The following is an 18423-nucleotide window of genomic DNA, read 5'->3' as shown; positions in this document are numbered from 1 at the left end:
ACCGCGCCTTCGCTTGCTCACCTCGTTCCGCCTCTTTCCGCATCATCACGCATCAAAAACCATCCAATCCACTACATCACATCACTCCATCGAACCCGAGGTCTACGCCTTCTGAATCACTGGGCCCGGGAAGAAGCTGATCTCCACTCGCGCCATTGACACCGTCGACTATGGCGTGAGCTATGAGCTGTGAACCGTGAGAGGATATCTGAACCTGAATCCGAAGCCGAAAACACACCCCCAAGACGTCCGAGTCGAACACGAACACGAACAAACAGCCCACGCACGCTAAATCAACACGTTTGAATCGACAACGTTATCGATTGAATTTCACTTCAACACGGCTCGATTCAACGAAACATGAACACGAACAGGAGTATCGGCAGACTCGGAACGCGACACCACAACGTGAACGGGATTCAGAGGAGCGTAGAGAGAAGCGTGAAAGGTAAGGAAAGGGAAAGGAAAGGAGGAATAGAATAGATATATGAAACCTAGCCAAGCCGAGCTTCAAGGCCCGAAGCGTAAAAGACAAAAATAAACGATGTCGATTGCTGAAAAAAAGCTCGACGCGCAAACACGACGAAAAGACAGAACGGGGATGTGTGTGGCGCTAGAGAAGTTCGGAGAGAGAAGGGAAATGAGACGAGACGAGATGGAGATGGAGTGGAACGTGAGGGTAATTTACGATTGCAGCCGGAACAGGAACAGGAGAGATGAAAACGGAGACAGGAGCGGAGATGAGGAGATGAGGAGGCGAGATGAAAAGGGTTGGGTAATATACGTAGGGGTAGTAGGGAGGGGAACGATGCAAAAGATGGGGTGGTAGGGATATGTAGTGGACGAGTAGGGTAAAATCAATCAATTGATGTGGGAATATAACAAGTTCGGCTGGACGAAACAAAACAAAACAAAACATCGCCATCAGCATCAGCGTTCTAGCGTTCTCGACTCTGGATACCGAACAGACACAACTCACCGACGACGGCAAACGGTTCATTCTCCCTTCTTCTCCGATGCAGACAAACCGACAAGAACCAGATAAGAAAAAGCGGGATGATGAGGCAGAGACAAAAGTAAAAAGTAACGATAAATCGAGAGACGGAAAACGGAAAAAGAAGATCAAGCCAGTCAACCAAAGGGGAAAAAGTTGTAATAAAAGGTGGATGGATCCATAGTACGACAAGTATGAGTAGCGACGGGATGGCGCAGGGGAGGCTGAGCCTAAGCCGGTGAGCGATGTACATGACAGAGGAATGCGATGCGGCGGACGCGGATGGCGCACACACGGCCGCCGTGTGGGAGATGTGAAGGAATGACGACGATGACGGGCTGATGATATGTATGCATTCGGAAGATGGAGGGACGAGATGATCATGATGTAGAACGTGGAACATGTGGACGTGAACCTGGGCGTGGACGTGAGACAGCAGTGCTACAACAGCGAGGCGAACGAGTGACTTGTGGACAAAACGAGACTGAGCACAGAACAGAGGTGAGACCGAAAGTGAAAGAAGAGAACGAGACAAGGAACCAGGAATGAAGAGAGGCCAGGAGAAGAAGAGAAAGAAGGCGCGGAAGACGAGAGGGAGCCGAGGGCTATAGAATTCCTGATTCCTTGAGTGCGTTATGTAGGATCGTTTCTTTCACCGTGACGAACACCAGTCTGATGTTCGAGGTATCGGTTGCTTGTGTTATGCTATATGATATGAAGTCAGCGTAGGTCTTGGCAAGCGAACAAACACAACACTGAACAAGGGAAGGAAAGTGCGAAGCAACGTAGAGAAGGACGCGTGCGCGCTCAAAAAAATACACCAACGCGCGGTAAAATGTGGCGTGTGGCGTGTGGCGCCAACCCCTATCCACCAAACTCCTCCACCCGTTCCCTCACACAAACCCCAAAGCGTAAAATGGAAAAATAGCTGGACAGAAAGACGCACTGTGGATAAACGCTCAACCTCGCCCTGTTCGCCTGCATGAACCTCCAGAGGATATACTTCGCCCCCTTATTCACGTCCGCCCCGCCCGAATATTCCGGGAAATATCGTTCTAGTGGGACCTGGACGCGATATAAGTATGCACAATCAGCTGCGGTTCCAAGGACGCATGGGAAGAGTTCGTGTGGCAAGAAGGGGTCGCTTCGGAGGTAGAAGGGAGGAGGGGCCGAGGATGGAGGATGAAGGATGCAGAAGGCTAACCTTTGGCAGTTTATGCCGAAACACATCGATCTTGTTCAAAAAGAGTATGATTGATGTTCTAAGGAACCATCGCGAGTTGATGACGGACTCGAAGAGCGCTAGCGACTCGACCATCCGGTTCTGTGTTCGCGCACGCAGCAAGCAGGCAGGCCACGCAACGCCACAATCAACGCCATCATCATCATCCATCATCCGAGCACCGCGGAACCGCAGGACAGTCGGAAAGTGGGCCAGGAAGGACATCAAAAACGGAAGAAAACAAACACACGTCAGCTCAGCCAAAAGAATTAGATAAGGAAGGCTCAGGACTAGAGACGGAAAGGAGATAGCCTGGACGAATATAAAACGAAGAAAAAAAAAGACATACCCGATTCTTCTCCTCCAACAACACCTGATCGTACTCAGAAAGCGCAGTGCAAAAGATGATGGACGTCACGCTCTCGAACGAGTGGATCCACTTCTTCCGTTCGGATCGCTGCCCGCCGACGTCGAACATGTGTATTCTGCGGGAACGAGAGTCGTTAGCATCTGACACTGCACGGAATCTGGGTTAAGGGGGAAAACGATAGATGAAGGAGTGGCGAGTGGCGCGGATAGGTGTGTAGCTGTATGCGGGAGAGGGTGGATGTATGCGTTTGAAGCGATGCGCAGAGGTGGATGTATGCGTAGATGTTATGGAAATATGCCTCAATGGGATGGATGTATGTGTAGCAGAGGGGGCATACGCATGAAGTGAATGAAATAGGGGCCAAGGGATCGATATATGCGTGACCGCCCCAACCAAAGGGGAGGAAGGAAAAGAGGGGAGGGAATACGCGAAAAGAAACAAGACGCACGACAATTCGCCCATGTTGAACCGCGTCTCCGTGATACCCGTCGTCTGCGCTCGTGCTCGTAACACGTCTTCTGGCGTCGGGATGTATCCCGGAGCCGATATCCGGTCTGATTCTGCGAAGAAACTGCAGAGTATGAGCCGAAATCCCAATCATCTCGCCCAAGTGAAAGAAAGGGACGTACTACGAAGCATTATCCATCAAATAAAAGTCGGACGAACGCTCCATCAGTTTTGGGATGACGGCGTCGCCCCAGAGGTCTTTGATTGCTTTTGCGATATCTGGGTTGAAGGTGAAGGCAGGATCTGTAGGCTGGAGCTCATACGCCTGGATGACGCCGACGTTGTTCTGTGGCACAGACGATGGAAGGATACGAAACATGAATGAGGAGGGTGAGCTCCTGGTGGAAGGTGGCGAGAAAAGAGGAAAAACGGACCTTGTTGTCCTGGTTTGAACATTCCATGCCGACCTTGGAGAGGCCGTTGATGACGTCGTGGGAGCTCTCGAGCAGGTTCTTCCAGATGAGCGGGCGAAAGGCGAGGAGCTCTGTCTGTGAGTATCCGTTCTGGTGGATGATCTTCATCTGCTTCACGATCGTCGTTTTACCCGATTCGCCTGAACCTGTGCATATGCATGTCGTGAGTGAGCGGACAGGGGATGCGTGGCGAGAGGACGAGTGGCGCGGATGCATCGAGAGAGACAAAGAACAGGCAGAGGGAGAGGAACATACCAAGCAGCAGGATCTTGCACTCCTTCTTGAACTTCTTCTGGTCCTCCTCGATCTGCCTGTCTATCGCGTCCGACCGCGCCTTCGCCTCTCGGTCCTCCGAGTTCGAAACACAGTTGCCCATATCTGCAGCAACCTACGGGTCTACCACTCCTTCTGATCGTCCTCGTGCGTACGTGCGTGTGGGTGTGGGTGTGGGTGTGGGATGGCCTTGACAGCGTACGAGAAAGGCGGAATGGGAAGTGTGGCCGTGGTTCCCGAGTGATGGAGATATGTATGTTGCTCGACGCCGGCTGGGATGGTGCGGAGCAGTAATCGTGACGTCGCGGGAGTGAGTCTAAGCGTGCGAGATGCGAGAGCGTCGTCGAGCACAGCGGAGAGGAGGGAGAGGGAGAGGGAGTCGAGGCGTGCGGGATGAGATGGCGGTGAGAGAGAGAGCACACAGCGCCCGTCGACGGTCGGCCACCTCCCCGAATCAGGCCCCGTTTCCTTGCCGCCACCGGAACGCCTTTGTTGCAAATCAGGAAGGTCCTCCTCGTGGCCCGCCCGGATCCGGACGCGCCGCTCATCTCCGCTCTTCTCTCTTCTCTCCTTTTTATTCTTGCTCTCGACGACAACGTCCTCGACAATTCTGGCTTTGCTTTCGCATTCACTACTGGTACTACTGCTGTTACGATCATACCTCCATTCTACTGAGCTTGCCATGCTCGTCTTTCTTCGGCTTCTACATCCCTCGGCCCATCTTTCATTCTCCCCGTCACGGCCACACGGCTCGCCTCCGTCAACCCAATTAGTCTAAATTTACACTTCTCGCGCACACGCCTCGCATGCCTCGCACTACAAATAGCCTTTGTTCTGCCAGCCGTCATATACCCTTCTTTGGGCCGTACAAGGCATCCCCCCTGGGCCAAGCGGACTAGTACTGCAGACGCTGCATGCGCTTTTGGGTCTGTCAGGTTCTGGCGCGGGGAGTGTGTTCCGAGTCGGAGGGGGATTGCTGGAGAGGCAGGAGGTGCGTTCTTTTCTTTGTGCGTTGTTTGTGGTTTTCTTGACGGACGAGAGGAACTTGGAAGAGCTCATGTGCTGGGTACTCACAATCATGCAGCCTTTGCGATGCTGGCGATGAGCCTGTCGTTTCTAATTCTCCCTCCCGCTGTCGACTCGGACAACGTCAGCGTCTTGGTGGCGCTACGCCACAATACTAGTCGAGTCACTCGAGTCGCTCGAGATGTCGACGTCCTGTCATTCTCTATAATTCCGAGGAAAGGAAAGAAAATATATCCAACGTACAAAACGCCGAGGAGACCGACTCGAACCTGGTTTCTGTCTTTGTCGTCAACGGACTATGATAGACCTCTCCGACGTAGAAGCCGTACCTTTAATATACCTGGGTCTTCTCCGTGCGTACTAGAAGACTTGCGGTCTAATTCGCTAGCCAGGTCATTTTTGGGTTCTTTTCGGGGCGTTCGCTCATTTCATGCTAGATGCGAGTGGTTTCGCTACGGAGTGCGTTGCACTTCAGCGTAAGTACTGGTGTAGGTCACATCTGTGCCGTCTTTTTTATATCACAAAATCTCCTCGGATAGGAGAGCAGTCTAAAAGTTTCTACTCTGTTCCCCGGATGACGTGGGCGGATCCGCGATGATGACGCCGGGAATGGAATAAATATCGACTGTCTATCGATTCATCGTACGTCGTACCTCGCTGTGACAGCGACAACCACAGTGATCAACGGGACAGAGAGTCTATCATCGTACTTCCGAGTTAGCTCTTCCCGATATCTGCACGCCGTGTTCAATCTTGTACGATGGAAAATCATCGTGGACCATGCCTGGGGTTGTCTTGAACTGAAGCAATAAGCGTCATTTTGGCTGCGTCTCGCTTGCGTTCAAATGAAGGTGAAAAGCAGACCCATCATTTAATTCAGCCCGAGATTTTCGTGAAGCACTCGCACCATTCCATTCACCATATACACATTTTCTCCAGCTGTCGACTCAGACGAAGCGTCCACCCAGCGTCTTCGTTTAGTCGAATTGACTCGCTCCTGATATCCTGCTAGTCAATGTGATCCTCAGAGGACCGACTTGAACCTAGCTTCTGTCTTCGTCGCTAACGGACTAGGCGCCGCTGACGCAGAACTTGTACCGTGAGGCTTTAATCCGCCTGGACAGCCTCTGTTCAGGTAGACTGGAAAGCTTGCAAGTCGTATGCGCTAGTCACAGCGTCGTTATTAACTTCTTTTCGGTGTGTGGTTCGCTCGCTCGCTCGTTTCATGTTGGAGAAGTGCGGTCCCGCTACGAAGTGCATCGACCACTTCAGCGTACTTGTGTAGGTCACATCCGTTCCACACTCTCTCTTTGAATGCAAAATATTTCCTCGGATGATAGGAGAGCAGTCTATTAGTTCTTACTCTGTTCACCGGACGACATCCGCGGATCTGCGATGATGATTCCGGGAATGGGATAAACGTCGACGGTCTTCGAGTATCGATTCATCGTACGTCGCACCTCGCTGTGACAGCGACAGCGTCAGCAATGAACGAGACAGTGACACTAATCAACGGGACTTTATCAATTATGCTTTTAGTCACCGAGTTAGGTCTTCCCGATGTCTGCATGCTGCATTCAGTCTTCTACGGTAAAAATGATCACGAACGAGGACGTGGGTCGTTTCTCTTGCACTGAAATGAAGCAGCAAGCGTAATTTCGGCCGCATCTTGCTGGTGTTTATAAGAAAGTGAAAAGCAGACCCATCCATACCTCCAGTAGAACTCGAACTTTCGGAAAGCACCCACCCGCACCGTTCCGTTCGCCATACACACATTATCTCCTGGTCTCGATGCAGACGACGGGTCCACACAGCGTCTTCGTGGCGCCACACTAAGCTCGAGACCAGCCGTTCTACACAGTGCGGGCAGAAGATGTGTGTGGATGGAATATCACAATTCCTACTCTGCAATTTCCCCAATCCACCTGTTTTCCCCTCGCTGTGTAGAACGGGTAGTCTCGAGCCTAGCGCCACACCGCAATCGAGTCGAACGGAATCGAGTTACTCGAGATGTCCTGTTACTATCAGACACTGTGATCTCGAGGACACAGAGTTGAACTTGAACCTAGCTTCTGCCTTTGTCGCTAGCGGACTAGATGACTCTGTCACAGGTGTAGAGGCCGTACCGCAGAATCTTCAATCTGCGTGGGTCTCCTATGTTCAGACTAGGTATAGAAGGCTTATATTTTCCAACTACTTCTTTTCGTTCTGTTCGCTCGGAGAGCGATCTCGCTACGGCGTGCATCTATTACCCCAGCCTGAGGGTAGGTCCCATCCGTGTCATCTCGTTTTTATTCAAAAATCTGCCTCTGACAACGGGAGAGTAGTCGATTCATATCTCTCACCCTGTTCTTGGGATGACGTGGGTCCAGGATGGTCCTTGATGATGCCGTGAAGGGAAGAACGTTGACTGTTTATCGATGCATTGTCTGTTGCTGTGATAGTGACAGTAACAGCAGTTAACGGGACTTTGTCGATTATTCTCGTACTTCCGAGTTAACTGTTCTCCGATAACTACATCCTGCACCGAGTCTTGTACGGCGAAACCCATCGCGGACGAGGACTGGTCGTTTGTCTTGAAATGAAGCAACAAAGCGTCATTTCAGCCGCATCGCGCTGGTTTCTGAGAGTAGGTGAAAAGGAGGACCCATCCACATCTCCAGCAGAGCCTTATTGAACTCGAGCTTTTCTTGGAGCACCTGCACGACTTCATTCACCATACACACATCCTCTCCAGCTACCGACCCTGACAACACGTTCACTGAGCATCTTCGTGGTGACATACCACAATTGACTCGACTCGACTCGCTCGAGATGTCGTGTCTGTCACTATGATCGCGAGGAGACCAAATTGGACCTAGCTTCTGTCCTCATCGCTAAAGGACTTGGTGCCGCTGACGCAGAACTCGTACCGTCAGGCTTCAATCTGCCTGGATTTTCTCTGTCCAGAATCGCTATAACAGGCTTGTGTTCATTATTCACTTTTTTTCGGTTTGTCGCTCAGTCGTTTCATGTAGAGCAGAGCGGTCTCGTTACGGACCCCAGCGTAGGTCTCATCCGTGCCGCATCTCGTACTTCTTCCACAGATTTTCTCCTATATACTACGAAGAAAAATAAGCAGACGAGTTTACCCTCTGTTCCCCAGATGACGCCACGAAGGGAAGAACGCCGACGGTCTATTTAATTCTTCGCTGTGACAGCGATAGCTACATCGATCAACAGGACTTTATCGACTATCCTCCTAATTCCGATTCAGCTCTCTCCGATAACTACACGCTGCATCGAGTCTTGTACGGCGAAAACCCATCGCGGACGAGGACTGGTCGTTTGTCTTGAAATGAAGCAACAAAGCGTCCTTTCGGCCGCATCTCGCTGGGGTTTAGATGAAAATGAAGAAGCAGACGCATTAACCCATATCTCCGACAAAGCTGGTTTGACTCGTGCGTCTGAAGTATGCGCACCATTTCATTCATCATACACACATCCTCTCCAGCTATTGACCCTGCCAACATGTTCATCCAGCGTCTTCGTAGTGACATACCACAATCGAGTCGAATCGACTCGAGTTGCTCGAGATGTTTTGTCACTGTCAGTCACTATGATCCCAATGAGATTAACTTGAACGTAGCGTCGCTAACGGACTAGGTGCCGCTGACGCAGAACTCGCACCGTGAGGCTCTAGTCTGCCTGGATTTCCTCTGTCCAGACTAGCACAACAGGCTTGTATTCATTATCCACTTCTTTTCGGTCTGTCGCTCCGTCGTTTCATGTAGTGCAGAGCCGCCTCGTTACGGACCCCAGCGTAGGTCTCGTCCGTGCCGCATCTCGTACTTCTTCCACAAATCTATCCTATATACCCCGAAGGAAAATAAGCAGACGAGTTCACACTGTTCCCAGGATGACGAGGGAGGATCCGTGATGACGCCGCGAAGGGAAGAAACGTTGGTTGTTCATTCAATTATACGTCGTACGTCGTTGTGACAGCGACAACAATCAACGGGACTTGATGGATTATCATCGTCCTCCTGGGTTAGCTTGTCTTCGATATTTGCACGGTGCATTCAGTCTTGTACGGCGGAAAATGATCGCGGACGAAGATTATTTACAGCGTCATTTCGGCTGCATCTCGTCGTGTCTACGAGTAGAGGGTACTACGTTTGACGACACTGTACAAGTCACTTTTCGACCTACATACGTTGACACGCCGAGCACTCCAACCATTCCATTCTCCATACACACATTCTCTCCAGCTGTCGACTCAGACGATGCATCCACCCAGCGTCTTCGTCGGGCCGAATCCACTTGCTCCTGATGTCCTGCCAGTCACTATGATCACAAGGAGACCAAATTGGACATAGCTTCTGTCCTCATCGCTAACAGACTAAGTGCCGCTGACGTAGAACTCGTACCTTGAATCTTTAATCTGCCTGGATCGTTTCTGTCCAGGTAGACTAGAAAACTTGCAAGTTGTATGCGCTACTTAATCATGGCACGGTTCTTCTCAGTCTGTCGCTCACTCGTTTCATGTAGAGATGATCGGTTTCTCTACGGGCCCAGCGTAGCTAAGTCTCATCCGTCCCATCTCTTTTTTCATTCTACAGTATTCTCATCCGTCCAGATTCATTTTTATTCCAAAAATCTCTCCCCCTCTTCCGAAGAGGGGAGAGCACTTATTCTATCTCCCGGATGACGCCACGAAGGAAAGAAACGTCCACTGTTCATTTAATTATACGCCGTACGTCGCTGTGACAGCGACACTTCCTTCCTTCCAATCAACGGGACTTTATTGATTATATTCGTCCTCCCGGTTTAGCTTGTCTTCGATATCTTCACGGTGCATTGAGTCTTGTACGGCGGAAAATGATCGCGGACGAAGACTATTCAAAGCGTCATTTCGGCTGCATCTCGTTGTGTCTACGAGTAGAGGGTAGGGTTGACGACACTGAACAAGTCACTTTTCGACCTACATACGTCGACACGCCGAGCACTTCAACCATTCCATTCTCCATACACACATTCTCTCCAGCTGTCGACTCAGACGACGCATCCACCCAGCGTCTTCGTCGAGCCGAATCCACTTGCTCCTGATGTTCTGCTAGTCACTATGATCCTCAGAAGACCGACATGAACCTAGCATTTGTCTTCGTCGCTAACGGTTCAGATGTTAGTGGCGTCAAAGTCGTACCTAGGCCTATCCCAAGTCTTCTCTGTCCGGTTGAAAAGGCGTTGTATTTGCTAGTCACCTTCTGTTATTGACTTATTCGCGGTCTGTCTCTGTCGTCCCCTCGTTTCATGTAGGGATGAGCGGTTTCGCTACGGACAGTGACAACAATCAACGAGACTCAGATGATCATCATACTTTCGAGTTAGCTCTGCGTCAATAACTACCCGCCATGCAAGACGAGTGTACAAGTACGGGCGGTAGGTGCTACGTCGTACACTTGGTACATAAGATCATACAGAACATGTATCCTTTGGTACGTGAATTGGGAAAGAATTATTTATGGATGAACATGGCTGGAGAATTGAATGACACGTTAATGGACAACGCACAAGACTGGAACATGGAGCACACCTTGCTGTTCCACTCCGAACTGACCACCACCATCTCCCAAAACTCCTTCTCAACCTAACCTTGCAACGTCCCAACAGCCTTCGACTCTTTTTCCACATGATTCTTCGACTGATCTTCGAAGACTACAACCCTCCCTTCACCTGCTCCTTACCACTTTCTATTGCCTTTCCGCGAATGCGGGTTAGAGTTTGGGAAACCGGGTGTGACTGGTGCTTGTCTCCATTTGAAGACGTTGGATTGTAACAATTTTTCCAGTCGGGACCTAAACAAGCAGATGAAAAATCGAGAGTCGTGCTGCCTTTTCCAGAGATCACAAGACGACAATGTTTTGTGCGGAGACTGCCGTGCAGATAGCTTGGGAGCCAAAGCAAGCGGTCTTGAGATGTGTTGGCGATAACCCATCCATCTGCACCAGGTTTCCAGTCTAATTGTTGGAACTGCTGGCCGGTCCAAGGATCTGATGTGCGCACCAAGTCCTTCGAGTCCGGCACAATGCATGTCTCGTTGGAGCAGAATGCGACGGGGTTGACTGATACTGGGTGACCCTTTAACTCTTGCACCTCCCCACCGGTGCTCACGTCCCAGATGCGCACTGACTCGTCTGATGAGCCTGAGACGATGCGTGTACCATCAGAGGAGAATGCAACGGAGTTGACCCAGCTTGTGTGGCCCTCCAACCTCTGCACCTGCACACCGGTGGACGCATCCCAGATGCGCACCGACCAATCGTCCGAGCCTGAGACAATGTGAATGCCATCGGGTGAGAATGCGACAGAGTTGACCCGGCTTGTATGGCCCCTCAACTTCAGCACCTCCTCACCGGTGGATGTGTCCCAGATGCGCACTGACTCATCATTCGAGCCTGAGACAATATGCACACCATTGGGGGAAAATGCAACAGATCTGACCCAGTGTGTGTGGCCCTGGAACTTCTGGACCTCCTCTCCGGTGGATGCATTCCATATGCGCACTGACTCGTCGCCTGAGCCTGAGACAATATGCATTCCATCGGAGGAAAAGGTAACAGAGTTGACCCAGCCTGTGTGACCCTTCAACTTCTGTACCTCCTCACCAGTGGTTGTGTCCCAGATACACACCAACTTGTCCGTTGAACTCGAAACAATGTGAATGCCATCGGGTGAGAATGCGACAGAGTTGACCCAGTCTGTGTGGCCCCTCAACTTCTGCACCTCTTCACCCATGGATACGTCCCAGATGCGTATCGAGTGGTCGTCTGAGCCCGAGACGACGTGTATGCCATCTGAGGAGAATCCGACGGACCGTACAGGATCAGTGTGGCCATCCAGCTTCTGGACCTCCTCACCGGTGGATGCATCCCAGATGCGCACCGAGCGGTCGGCCGATCCCGAGACAATGTGAGTTCCATCTGAGGAGAATCCAACAGACAAGACCTGACTATTGGGGCCCTTCAAGTTCTGTGACCCCTCACCTGTGGATATGTCCCAGATTTTCATCCTGCCGTCTTGCCAGCCTGAGACAATATACACCCCATCAATGGAAAATGCAACAGCTTTAGGTAATTCTGCGCGGCTCTGCAGCATATACACCTCCTCACCGGTGGACACGTCCCAGATACGTACCGAGTGGTCACTCGAGCCAGAGATGATGCGATTGCCATCAGTGGAGAATCCGACGGACTGTACAGAATCAGTGTGGCCGTCCAGCTTCTGCACTTCCTCACCCGTGGACACATCCCAGATGCGCACTGAGCGGTCGCCCGAGCATGAGACAATGTGCATGCCATCAGGGGAGAACGCAGCAGAGAAAACTGTATGTGTGTGGCCCTCCAACTTCTGCACTTCCTTGCCTGTGGACACATCCCAGATGCGCACTGAGCGGTCGCCCGAGCATGAGACAATGTGCATGCCATCAGGGGAGAACGCAGCAGAGAAAACTGTATGTGTGTGGCCCTCCAGCTTCTGCACTTCCTCTCCGGTGGACGTGTCCCATATTCGCACCGAATGGTCTCCTGAGCCCGAGATGATGTACATACCATCAGACGAGAATGCAACAGACTGTACTGAGGCTGTGTGGCCCCTCAACTCCTTCACCACCTCACCAGTGGACACGTCCCAGATGCGCATTGAGTTGTCTTCCGAGCCCAAGATGATGCATTTGCCATTGGGTGAGAATGCAACGGAGGTGACCAAGCGTGTGTACCCCTTCAGCTTTTGCACTTTCTCACCCGTAGATACATCCCAGATGCACACTGAGTTCTCTGAATCATACAAACCTGAGACAATGCGCATGCCATCTGGGGAGAATGCTACGGAGCTGACAGCGCTCTCTGTCTTCATAACCACGAGGTCACTACTATAATTGTTCACTTCGGCGCGACTCAGTTTTGGTAGGCCGGGAAAGTGGACCCTCCAAGTGTCAGGAACTCTATAGTTTGTTGCAAGCACGGAAGCCAAACATGAGATGTAGAGATGGGCTGTCGACAGCGATGCTCGGGTCATGAGAAATGATTTAATAAGCTTTGAAACAGCAGTCCAAATCATTTGCAGCTCGGTCACAGCCTTGAAGTATAATTGTCAGAAGTGTTTATGCAGTCATATAAAGTGAAGGACTCACTGCTTTATTCAACCATCTCATCACGGCGTCCACTCCATTACGACAATCACCCTTTGCTCTGAGCAGGTTCATGACCTCAATCCAAAAAAGTACCTTCTCCTCACTGAACACGACCAGCTTATCAAGGAGAGACTGGACCTCTTGGCTTGCACTAGGTACTACCTCAATCAGATGTGACCACCAATACCGACACACATAAGTCAGGCCATCAATGCTGTGCACATTCTCTTCAAGAGACTGTGCAAGGTTGTCGACCTCGGAGTCCAAAAGAAAAGAGGATGGAAGGTTGCAGATATTGAATCGAAGAGATTGGTCCATGACACGAAAACAGCCGCGAGCAAGAATACCGTGACTGATTTCCCTTTTGCAGGCAAGCTGTGGGGTACAGCGCTCACTATCAAAGATGAAGTCGGAGAAGGATTTGTGGTACATATATACACGGTCGTTAGAAATGTACACAACGGCATAAAGAGCCTCAACAACCTGACGGACAGTGTCTCGATGGTCATGCTCAGAAGCTTCGGACACGAGTTCGGAGAGTACATTGACTGAAAGTGGCTGTCGTGCGCATGCAATACCATGGAGGATGGTAAGCCGAAACGGCATATAATGAGCTTTATCGCTGCCAATGCAATCGCGGACAATCTGCAGGTATAAAACATCGATTGGCAGCCTATCACTGTCGGGTGTGAGCCTATTTGAACCTCTGATGATCCGCGACAGCATGAAGTTTTGTTCTGCTTTGGAGAGACGGGGCGCGGGGAGAGGAGGTGCTATAAGGTGCACTGCAGTCGCGGCATAAATGAATAGCCCGCCGGAAAGATCTGCAAGAGCATTTATTTTGTCTCGAGACGATGTCTTGAGTTCAGGCAGACACTCGTCTAGGTACTTCAGAATGTCCGCCCGCCCGTCCTGCTCCTTGATCTCTTCGAGGCGATACACAGAATCATGCGACAGGGACTCGCTGGCAGTGACTATGTCGGGATGAGGGCGGCTCGTCGTGAGGAACTTGATACCCCGCATGCCACTCCCAGTCTTTTTCACAACATCAATGAGCGACTTGAGCAGCGTGTGGCCGCCTTCCTGGTCGATTTCATCCAGAGCGTCAATAACGATGAGGGTCGGGGGCAGCTCTTCAGGGCGGTCCCCCTTCGATCGCTGCCAAGGACCAATCAGCAGATGATCCATCTGCTCGCTCGAACTATAATAAGCGAATGGGTCGGCATCTAGTAACGTCGCGCCAAACGAAGATGAATGTCGTGCCAGTTGGCAAGCTACGGTGGGTACAAGATTCCCAAGTTTGCATAGGTCCCTGGATTGACGGGAGCAAAAGAAGGAGGCGCCCAAAGCACAACGACTGTTCTCTCTGTCGAACTCACGACAGATCGTGTACGCTATCGTGGATTTACCTGTTCCCGCCATACCGGTAAGGCAGAAAATATGTGGGCTCGAGGGAGAGGTATCTGTGGCCCATGTCTTGATGCGTTCTAATACGCCGGTACGGGTACCCTCTGTGCAATGCCGACGAACAGGTGCATCCTCATCCGTTCTGTACATGGCGGCAGGCGCACGCAGCCACTTGTCCAGCTCGATGAGTCAACGCGTCAGTAAGCACTTACCATGTCGTGATGTTCCAGCTTACCTTGAGCAACTCGAGAATCGACTTCGTGTCCCTCTCGATGGCCAACATAACCTCGATCTAAAGATGCGTCAGAACTGGCTACCACCTTTGAGACGTCTATGGCCTGGGGACGTACCGAAAAATCCGTTGTGTAGTCTTGGATCCTCCGAACGACTTCGGTTATCTTCTTCTTATGATCCTCACTTTCTGATACCTTAATCCACGCAGATGTGCCGCGAATTCCCTGTATCTCGACCGCTCGCTGGACTAGGAAGCTTACCGAATACCGGTCAGCGTCATTCAAGTACCTCGTCTATCAAGCTGATGGGACAAACACACGTACTTGGCGAACTTATCAATTCTGGTGGACAACTCCTTGCCCAGGTGCTGGCGCGTGGTGAGAGCGTTTTCTATGACGGTAAGACGGCGAGAGATGGTATCCAGTGTATCTTCCGCACTGTCACTAGTGTCATTGACGGTCTTCGATAGACACGATCAGCGTGTGAAAAGAGGGTCAGTAACTATGATGAGACGCACTTCAACAACATCTGCGATGGCAGTGAGAACCGCGAGGGGAGTCCTGAATGGCGTGCCCTCCAGGAATGGTTCAACTGCTTTCAATACATGTACGAGTGCACCGCAAGTACGCATCATGTTCAGATAAGCGCGGGAATGGGCCTGCTCTGCCCTTGCCTCTTCAACAGTTGGCATGAGAGGGATATCCTTAGCGGGACTGGCCATACGCTCTGCAGGGGTTATTCAACGACAATTAATACTACAACAGACGGAATATACACACCGCTAGGTACTGTAAGACCCAGTCAGTGATTATCATTTAGTCTTGCAATCGATAACACTACGTACCCGACTCCGATTCAGAGAACGTCCCCCCTTGCTCAATGCTCTGAGTAGCAATGACTGAATAATCTATCAGAGTCTGAGCCGTCAAATCGGGTCCAACAAATGACATACCGGAGTCTCTTCCAGCGACAGTGGGCGCCGTTGAAGGTACGGTACCCGTCGTGAGACTAAGACCGCGAGATGGGAATCGACCAGATGGTAGGATTCGATCTATGAAGCGACTAAAACGAGAAGTCGGCCTCTTGGTGTTTGTGGCGTCTTTATTCTTTGTTCGGTGCATATTTGAACTACGATGTGTACAAGAAACAGAGCTGAGCGATACCGATAGTAATGGTAGTGAAAGAGAAAGCTGCCTCGTTCTTCAGAGCAGTGGGTGGCGTTAATCTAGGGTTAGGGTATGTATCCGCTGTGGCACTCGCTTAATCTCCCTCATGACCGTGGCAATAAAATCCTCTTATCGCTTTTACGCGCTCAAATCACAGCATACGGTGAGGTTATCCTACGTATCACAGCTTGAACAAGCCAGTGATCTCAACGTTGAACATTTCTAGCGATCCAATGTTGCACGAGTCTACAAAACCGAGAGTGAACCTTTCGCCTTCATCTGCTGTTCGATGCCGGCGGCTCCTGCTAGACTCTGCATCTCACGTCAAGACAATATTCACACGCTTTCCATCTCCTCACCTGCCAACCTCACCGAAACCCCTCCAACATTCGTGTAACCGTAGCTTCCATACTTCACCGCTCCAACCTCCCACCTCCCAATCCTTCTCTGTCGTTCCTCTCCTCGCCCCATCGTCATCTCACTCCTTCCATCTCCACCCCACGACCAATCCTCCACCTCGACAGAAACCCTGATAATCCCACCGCTCCTCTTCCATCCCTTCACGACCCAAACGATCACTCTAAGCGCCGCGACGACGACACAGATACTCGAGAGTATCGCGAACGTTAGCGTGCCGTATTTCAACAGCTCACTGTTGTCGTGCGAGCCTAGATCTGTACTTGATGGTGGCAGTGACCCGGGGGGAGCAGAATGGCCGGGTAGGGAGTACCAGAACGGATGAAGGTGGAGCCAGAAGATGGCCCAGAGGTTCCAGGTGATGGGGATGGTATAGGCGAGGTCTGATAGCGGGAGGAAGGTGTCCGATGGGAAGAGGGCGTAGATGAGCGATCGACCGGAGTTAGGTGAGAGTGGGAGGGGAAGAGAGGGTGTGCGATTGTGTCTTAATGCGCGGACGGCAGTAGTGATCTTGATCGCCGAGGTGATTGTGGCGGAGAGGAGGTAGCCAAGCGCGATGAAGACGAAGACCTGTGGTGAGGGTTAGGTTATCGTTATCGTGCGTAGTTTGTAGCCCGTCATTTGTTTATTTGTTTGTACAACCGACGAGAGTCAAGTCATCAGATCGTTATGACGATCGTGTAGCGTGGCAGATAAAACATGGGAATGTCAGTTACGGAACAGACTTGCACTTGGAACGGTATCGTGGAAGGGAGTCATGGCAGAGTCGCGCGGGGGAAAATATTGGTTCACAGTGTGCACGTACCTCCGTCCAAAGACCGGCATCTCCCTTCACCCACATCCTGGTGCTGTAGTTCAACCAAGAGACCGTGAAAGCCTGGAATCCGACTACGACCAAAAGTACGTCCATCCAGGAAGCATAAAACGACAATGGAAGGCGGACGAAGAGCGTCTCTGCCAGAGTGACATCCGAATTATATTCCCTCAGGATGGAGCGTAGCCTGTGTAGGGTGAGACGAGAGAGTACCACAAAAAAGAAGGCTACATACAAAGAGAGGTCTTAGCTCGATGTGCCAGAGAATATAAATGAAGAACGACTAGGGGAACGATGATGGCTGATGATATGCGACGTGCACTGACCTGTGAGATACCACTCGCGAATCCATAGGTGGATGAAAATGGCGGTCGAAGTGTTGAGCAGGGGGAGATCCCAAGAGAGGCCATCGATGATGAGAAGATTACCGTCTGGGACGAACTGGCATAGTATGGGGGCGACGAGCAGGACATTCAGCGGATACCTGTCAACAAGGGCGACGACGGGCACGAACAGCCGTGTGAGAACATACGACGAACAGCTTGAGCTCGAAAATTGGAGGCAAACGTACCAGACGTAGAAGCCCCATCGGGCAGGGAGTATCTCAGCCTCTTTTGTGAAGGACCAAATATCAGGTTCGAGGATACTGTATAAACTGGAGGCTACGAGAAGGACCCATGCAACGACGTTGAAAGTCTTCAAGTTTGATGGCGGGGATAAGTCGGATTGAAACAAAATGGTGGATTGTAGAGGGAGCGCACCTTGACGATAACTCTTCTTGCCTTCATAATACGCAGTCAAAGCCGTTAGAGTCGTTTGCGTGTTATTCTGAAATCGCGGGACCAAAAACAAGCCAGAAAAGTTGTTTGTTCTGGCCAAAGACATCTGTTGTGGCTATGAATCAACATCCGGAACGGGCGGACCCGCGGACCACAGACTGATTGCGTGAGAAATGTGCGGCGGAACAAAGACTTGCGCCACACGGTTGAAGTTGGTTTTGAGCCTTGACCACGACCACGCCTAGCTAGTACTTTAGAACGACGCTCTCCCCGCCAGTATTGACAACTGACCATACGCATCACTCTGAGAGATTCTGAGACTTGAATGGCTCACATTGAGGACGTCTCCGTAGGAACTGTCGATGAGCAGCGATGGAGAGAGATCGTCTTTACCAACCCTGCGCGTGTCATGGCTTTGTTCTCCAGTGTTCCGGACACGTCAAGCTGGGGTGACAAGATGACCGTGAGTGTCTGACATATTTCTTTTTTAATATGTGCTGATATTCGTATGCTCAACAAGGAGGTCATCCCTCTCTGCAATCCGCTGTCAGACAGAGCGGCCGCCTGGGATGACGTATGGGAACGCCTCCTTGACGAAGGTATCGTGGAAATACTTTGTACATCCACACCA

The 18423-nt window shown here is 51.1% G+C and overlaps 3 protein-coding genes across 3 annotated transcripts; all 3 read right to left on the bottom strand.

Annotated features, from left to right (window-relative positions):
* Window positions 1-305: 305 nt before the first annotated feature.
* Window positions 306-4168, bottom strand: STEHIDRAFT_88154 (G-protein alpha subunit). The gene is made up of 9 exons (XM_007311395.1): window positions 3762-4168; window positions 3468-3652; window positions 3216-3379; window positions 3035-3157; window positions 2566-2701; window positions 2199-2318; window positions 1941-2059; window positions 980-1699; window positions 306-891 (listed from the first exon to the last, which is right to left on the bottom strand). Exons 1-8 carry the CDS (start codon window positions 3880-3882, stop codon window positions 1600-1602), a joined length of 1068 nt encoding a protein of 355 aa, XP_007311457.1. The 5' UTR covers window positions 3883-4168; the 3' UTR covers window positions 306-891; window positions 980-1599.
* Window positions 4169-10502: 6334 nt separating this feature from the next.
* STEHIDRAFT_173118 (WD40 repeat-like protein) lies at window positions 10503-15737 on the bottom strand (the record flags this gene model as incomplete). The annotated part of the gene is made up of 9 exons (XM_007311394.1): window positions 10503-12920; window positions 12976-14562; window positions 14618-14674; window positions 14733-14871; window positions 14940-15076; window positions 15134-15342; window positions 15396-15404; window positions 15461-15514; window positions 15569-15737. 9 exons carry the CDS (start codon window positions 15735-15737, stop codon window positions 10503-10505), a joined length of 4779 nt encoding a protein of 1592 aa, XP_007311456.1.
* A 9-nt stretch (window positions 15738-15746) lies between these two features.
* STEHIDRAFT_88150 (uncharacterized protein) lies at window positions 15747-17850 on the bottom strand. The gene is made up of 5 exons (XM_007311393.1): window positions 17775-17850; window positions 17585-17709; window positions 17340-17497; window positions 17005-17240; window positions 15747-16769 (listed from the first exon to the last, which is right to left on the bottom strand). The coding sequence occupies exons 1-5, from the start codon at window positions 17799-17801 to the stop codon at window positions 16119-16121; spliced, it is 1197 nt and encodes a 398-aa protein (XP_007311455.1). The 5' UTR covers window positions 17802-17850; the 3' UTR covers window positions 15747-16118.
* Window positions 17851-18423: the final 573 nt, after the last annotated feature.

This window comes from Stereum hirsutum (assembly GCF_000264905.1).
Source record: "Stereum hirsutum FP-91666 SS1 unplaced genomic scaffold STEHIscaffold_26, whole genome shotgun sequence".
NCBI lineage: Eukaryota > Fungi > Basidiomycota > Agaricomycetes > Russulales > Stereaceae > Stereum > Stereum hirsutum.
The sequence above is the reverse complement of the archived record's forward strand: the minus strand, read 5'-3'. Positions and strand labels throughout refer to the sequence as shown.

What these genes read in the sequence shown, in the direction of transcription:
- STEHIDRAFT_88154 (XM_007311395.1), bottom strand. Translation starts at nt 3,882, where the DNA reads ATGGGCAACTGTGTTTCGAACTCGGAGGACCGAGAGGCGAAGGCGCGG. An exon ending in GTGCAAGATCCTGCTGCTTG is followed by an intron (nt 3,653 to 3,761) that starts GTATGTTCCTCT and finishes GCATATGCACAG; the next exon opens with GTTCAGGCGAATCGGGTAAA. An exon ending in GTTCAAACCAGGACAACAAG is followed by an intron (nt 3,380 to 3,467) that starts GTCCGTTTTTCC and finishes TCTGTGCCACAG; the next exon opens with AACAACGTCGGCGTCATCCA.
- STEHIDRAFT_88150 (XM_007311393.1), bottom strand. Translation starts at nt 17,801, where the DNA reads ATGAAGGCAAGAAGAGTTATCGTCAAG. An exon ending in CAAGAAGAGTTATCGTCAAG is followed by an intron (nt 17,710 to 17,774) that starts GTGCGCTCCCTC and finishes TCAAACTTGAAG; the next exon opens with ACTTTCAACGTCGTTGCATG. An exon ending in TCGCGAGTGGTATCTCACAG is followed by an intron (nt 17,241 to 17,339) that starts GTCAGTGCACGT and finishes CTTTGTATGTAG; the next exon opens with CCTTCTTTTTTGTGGTACTC.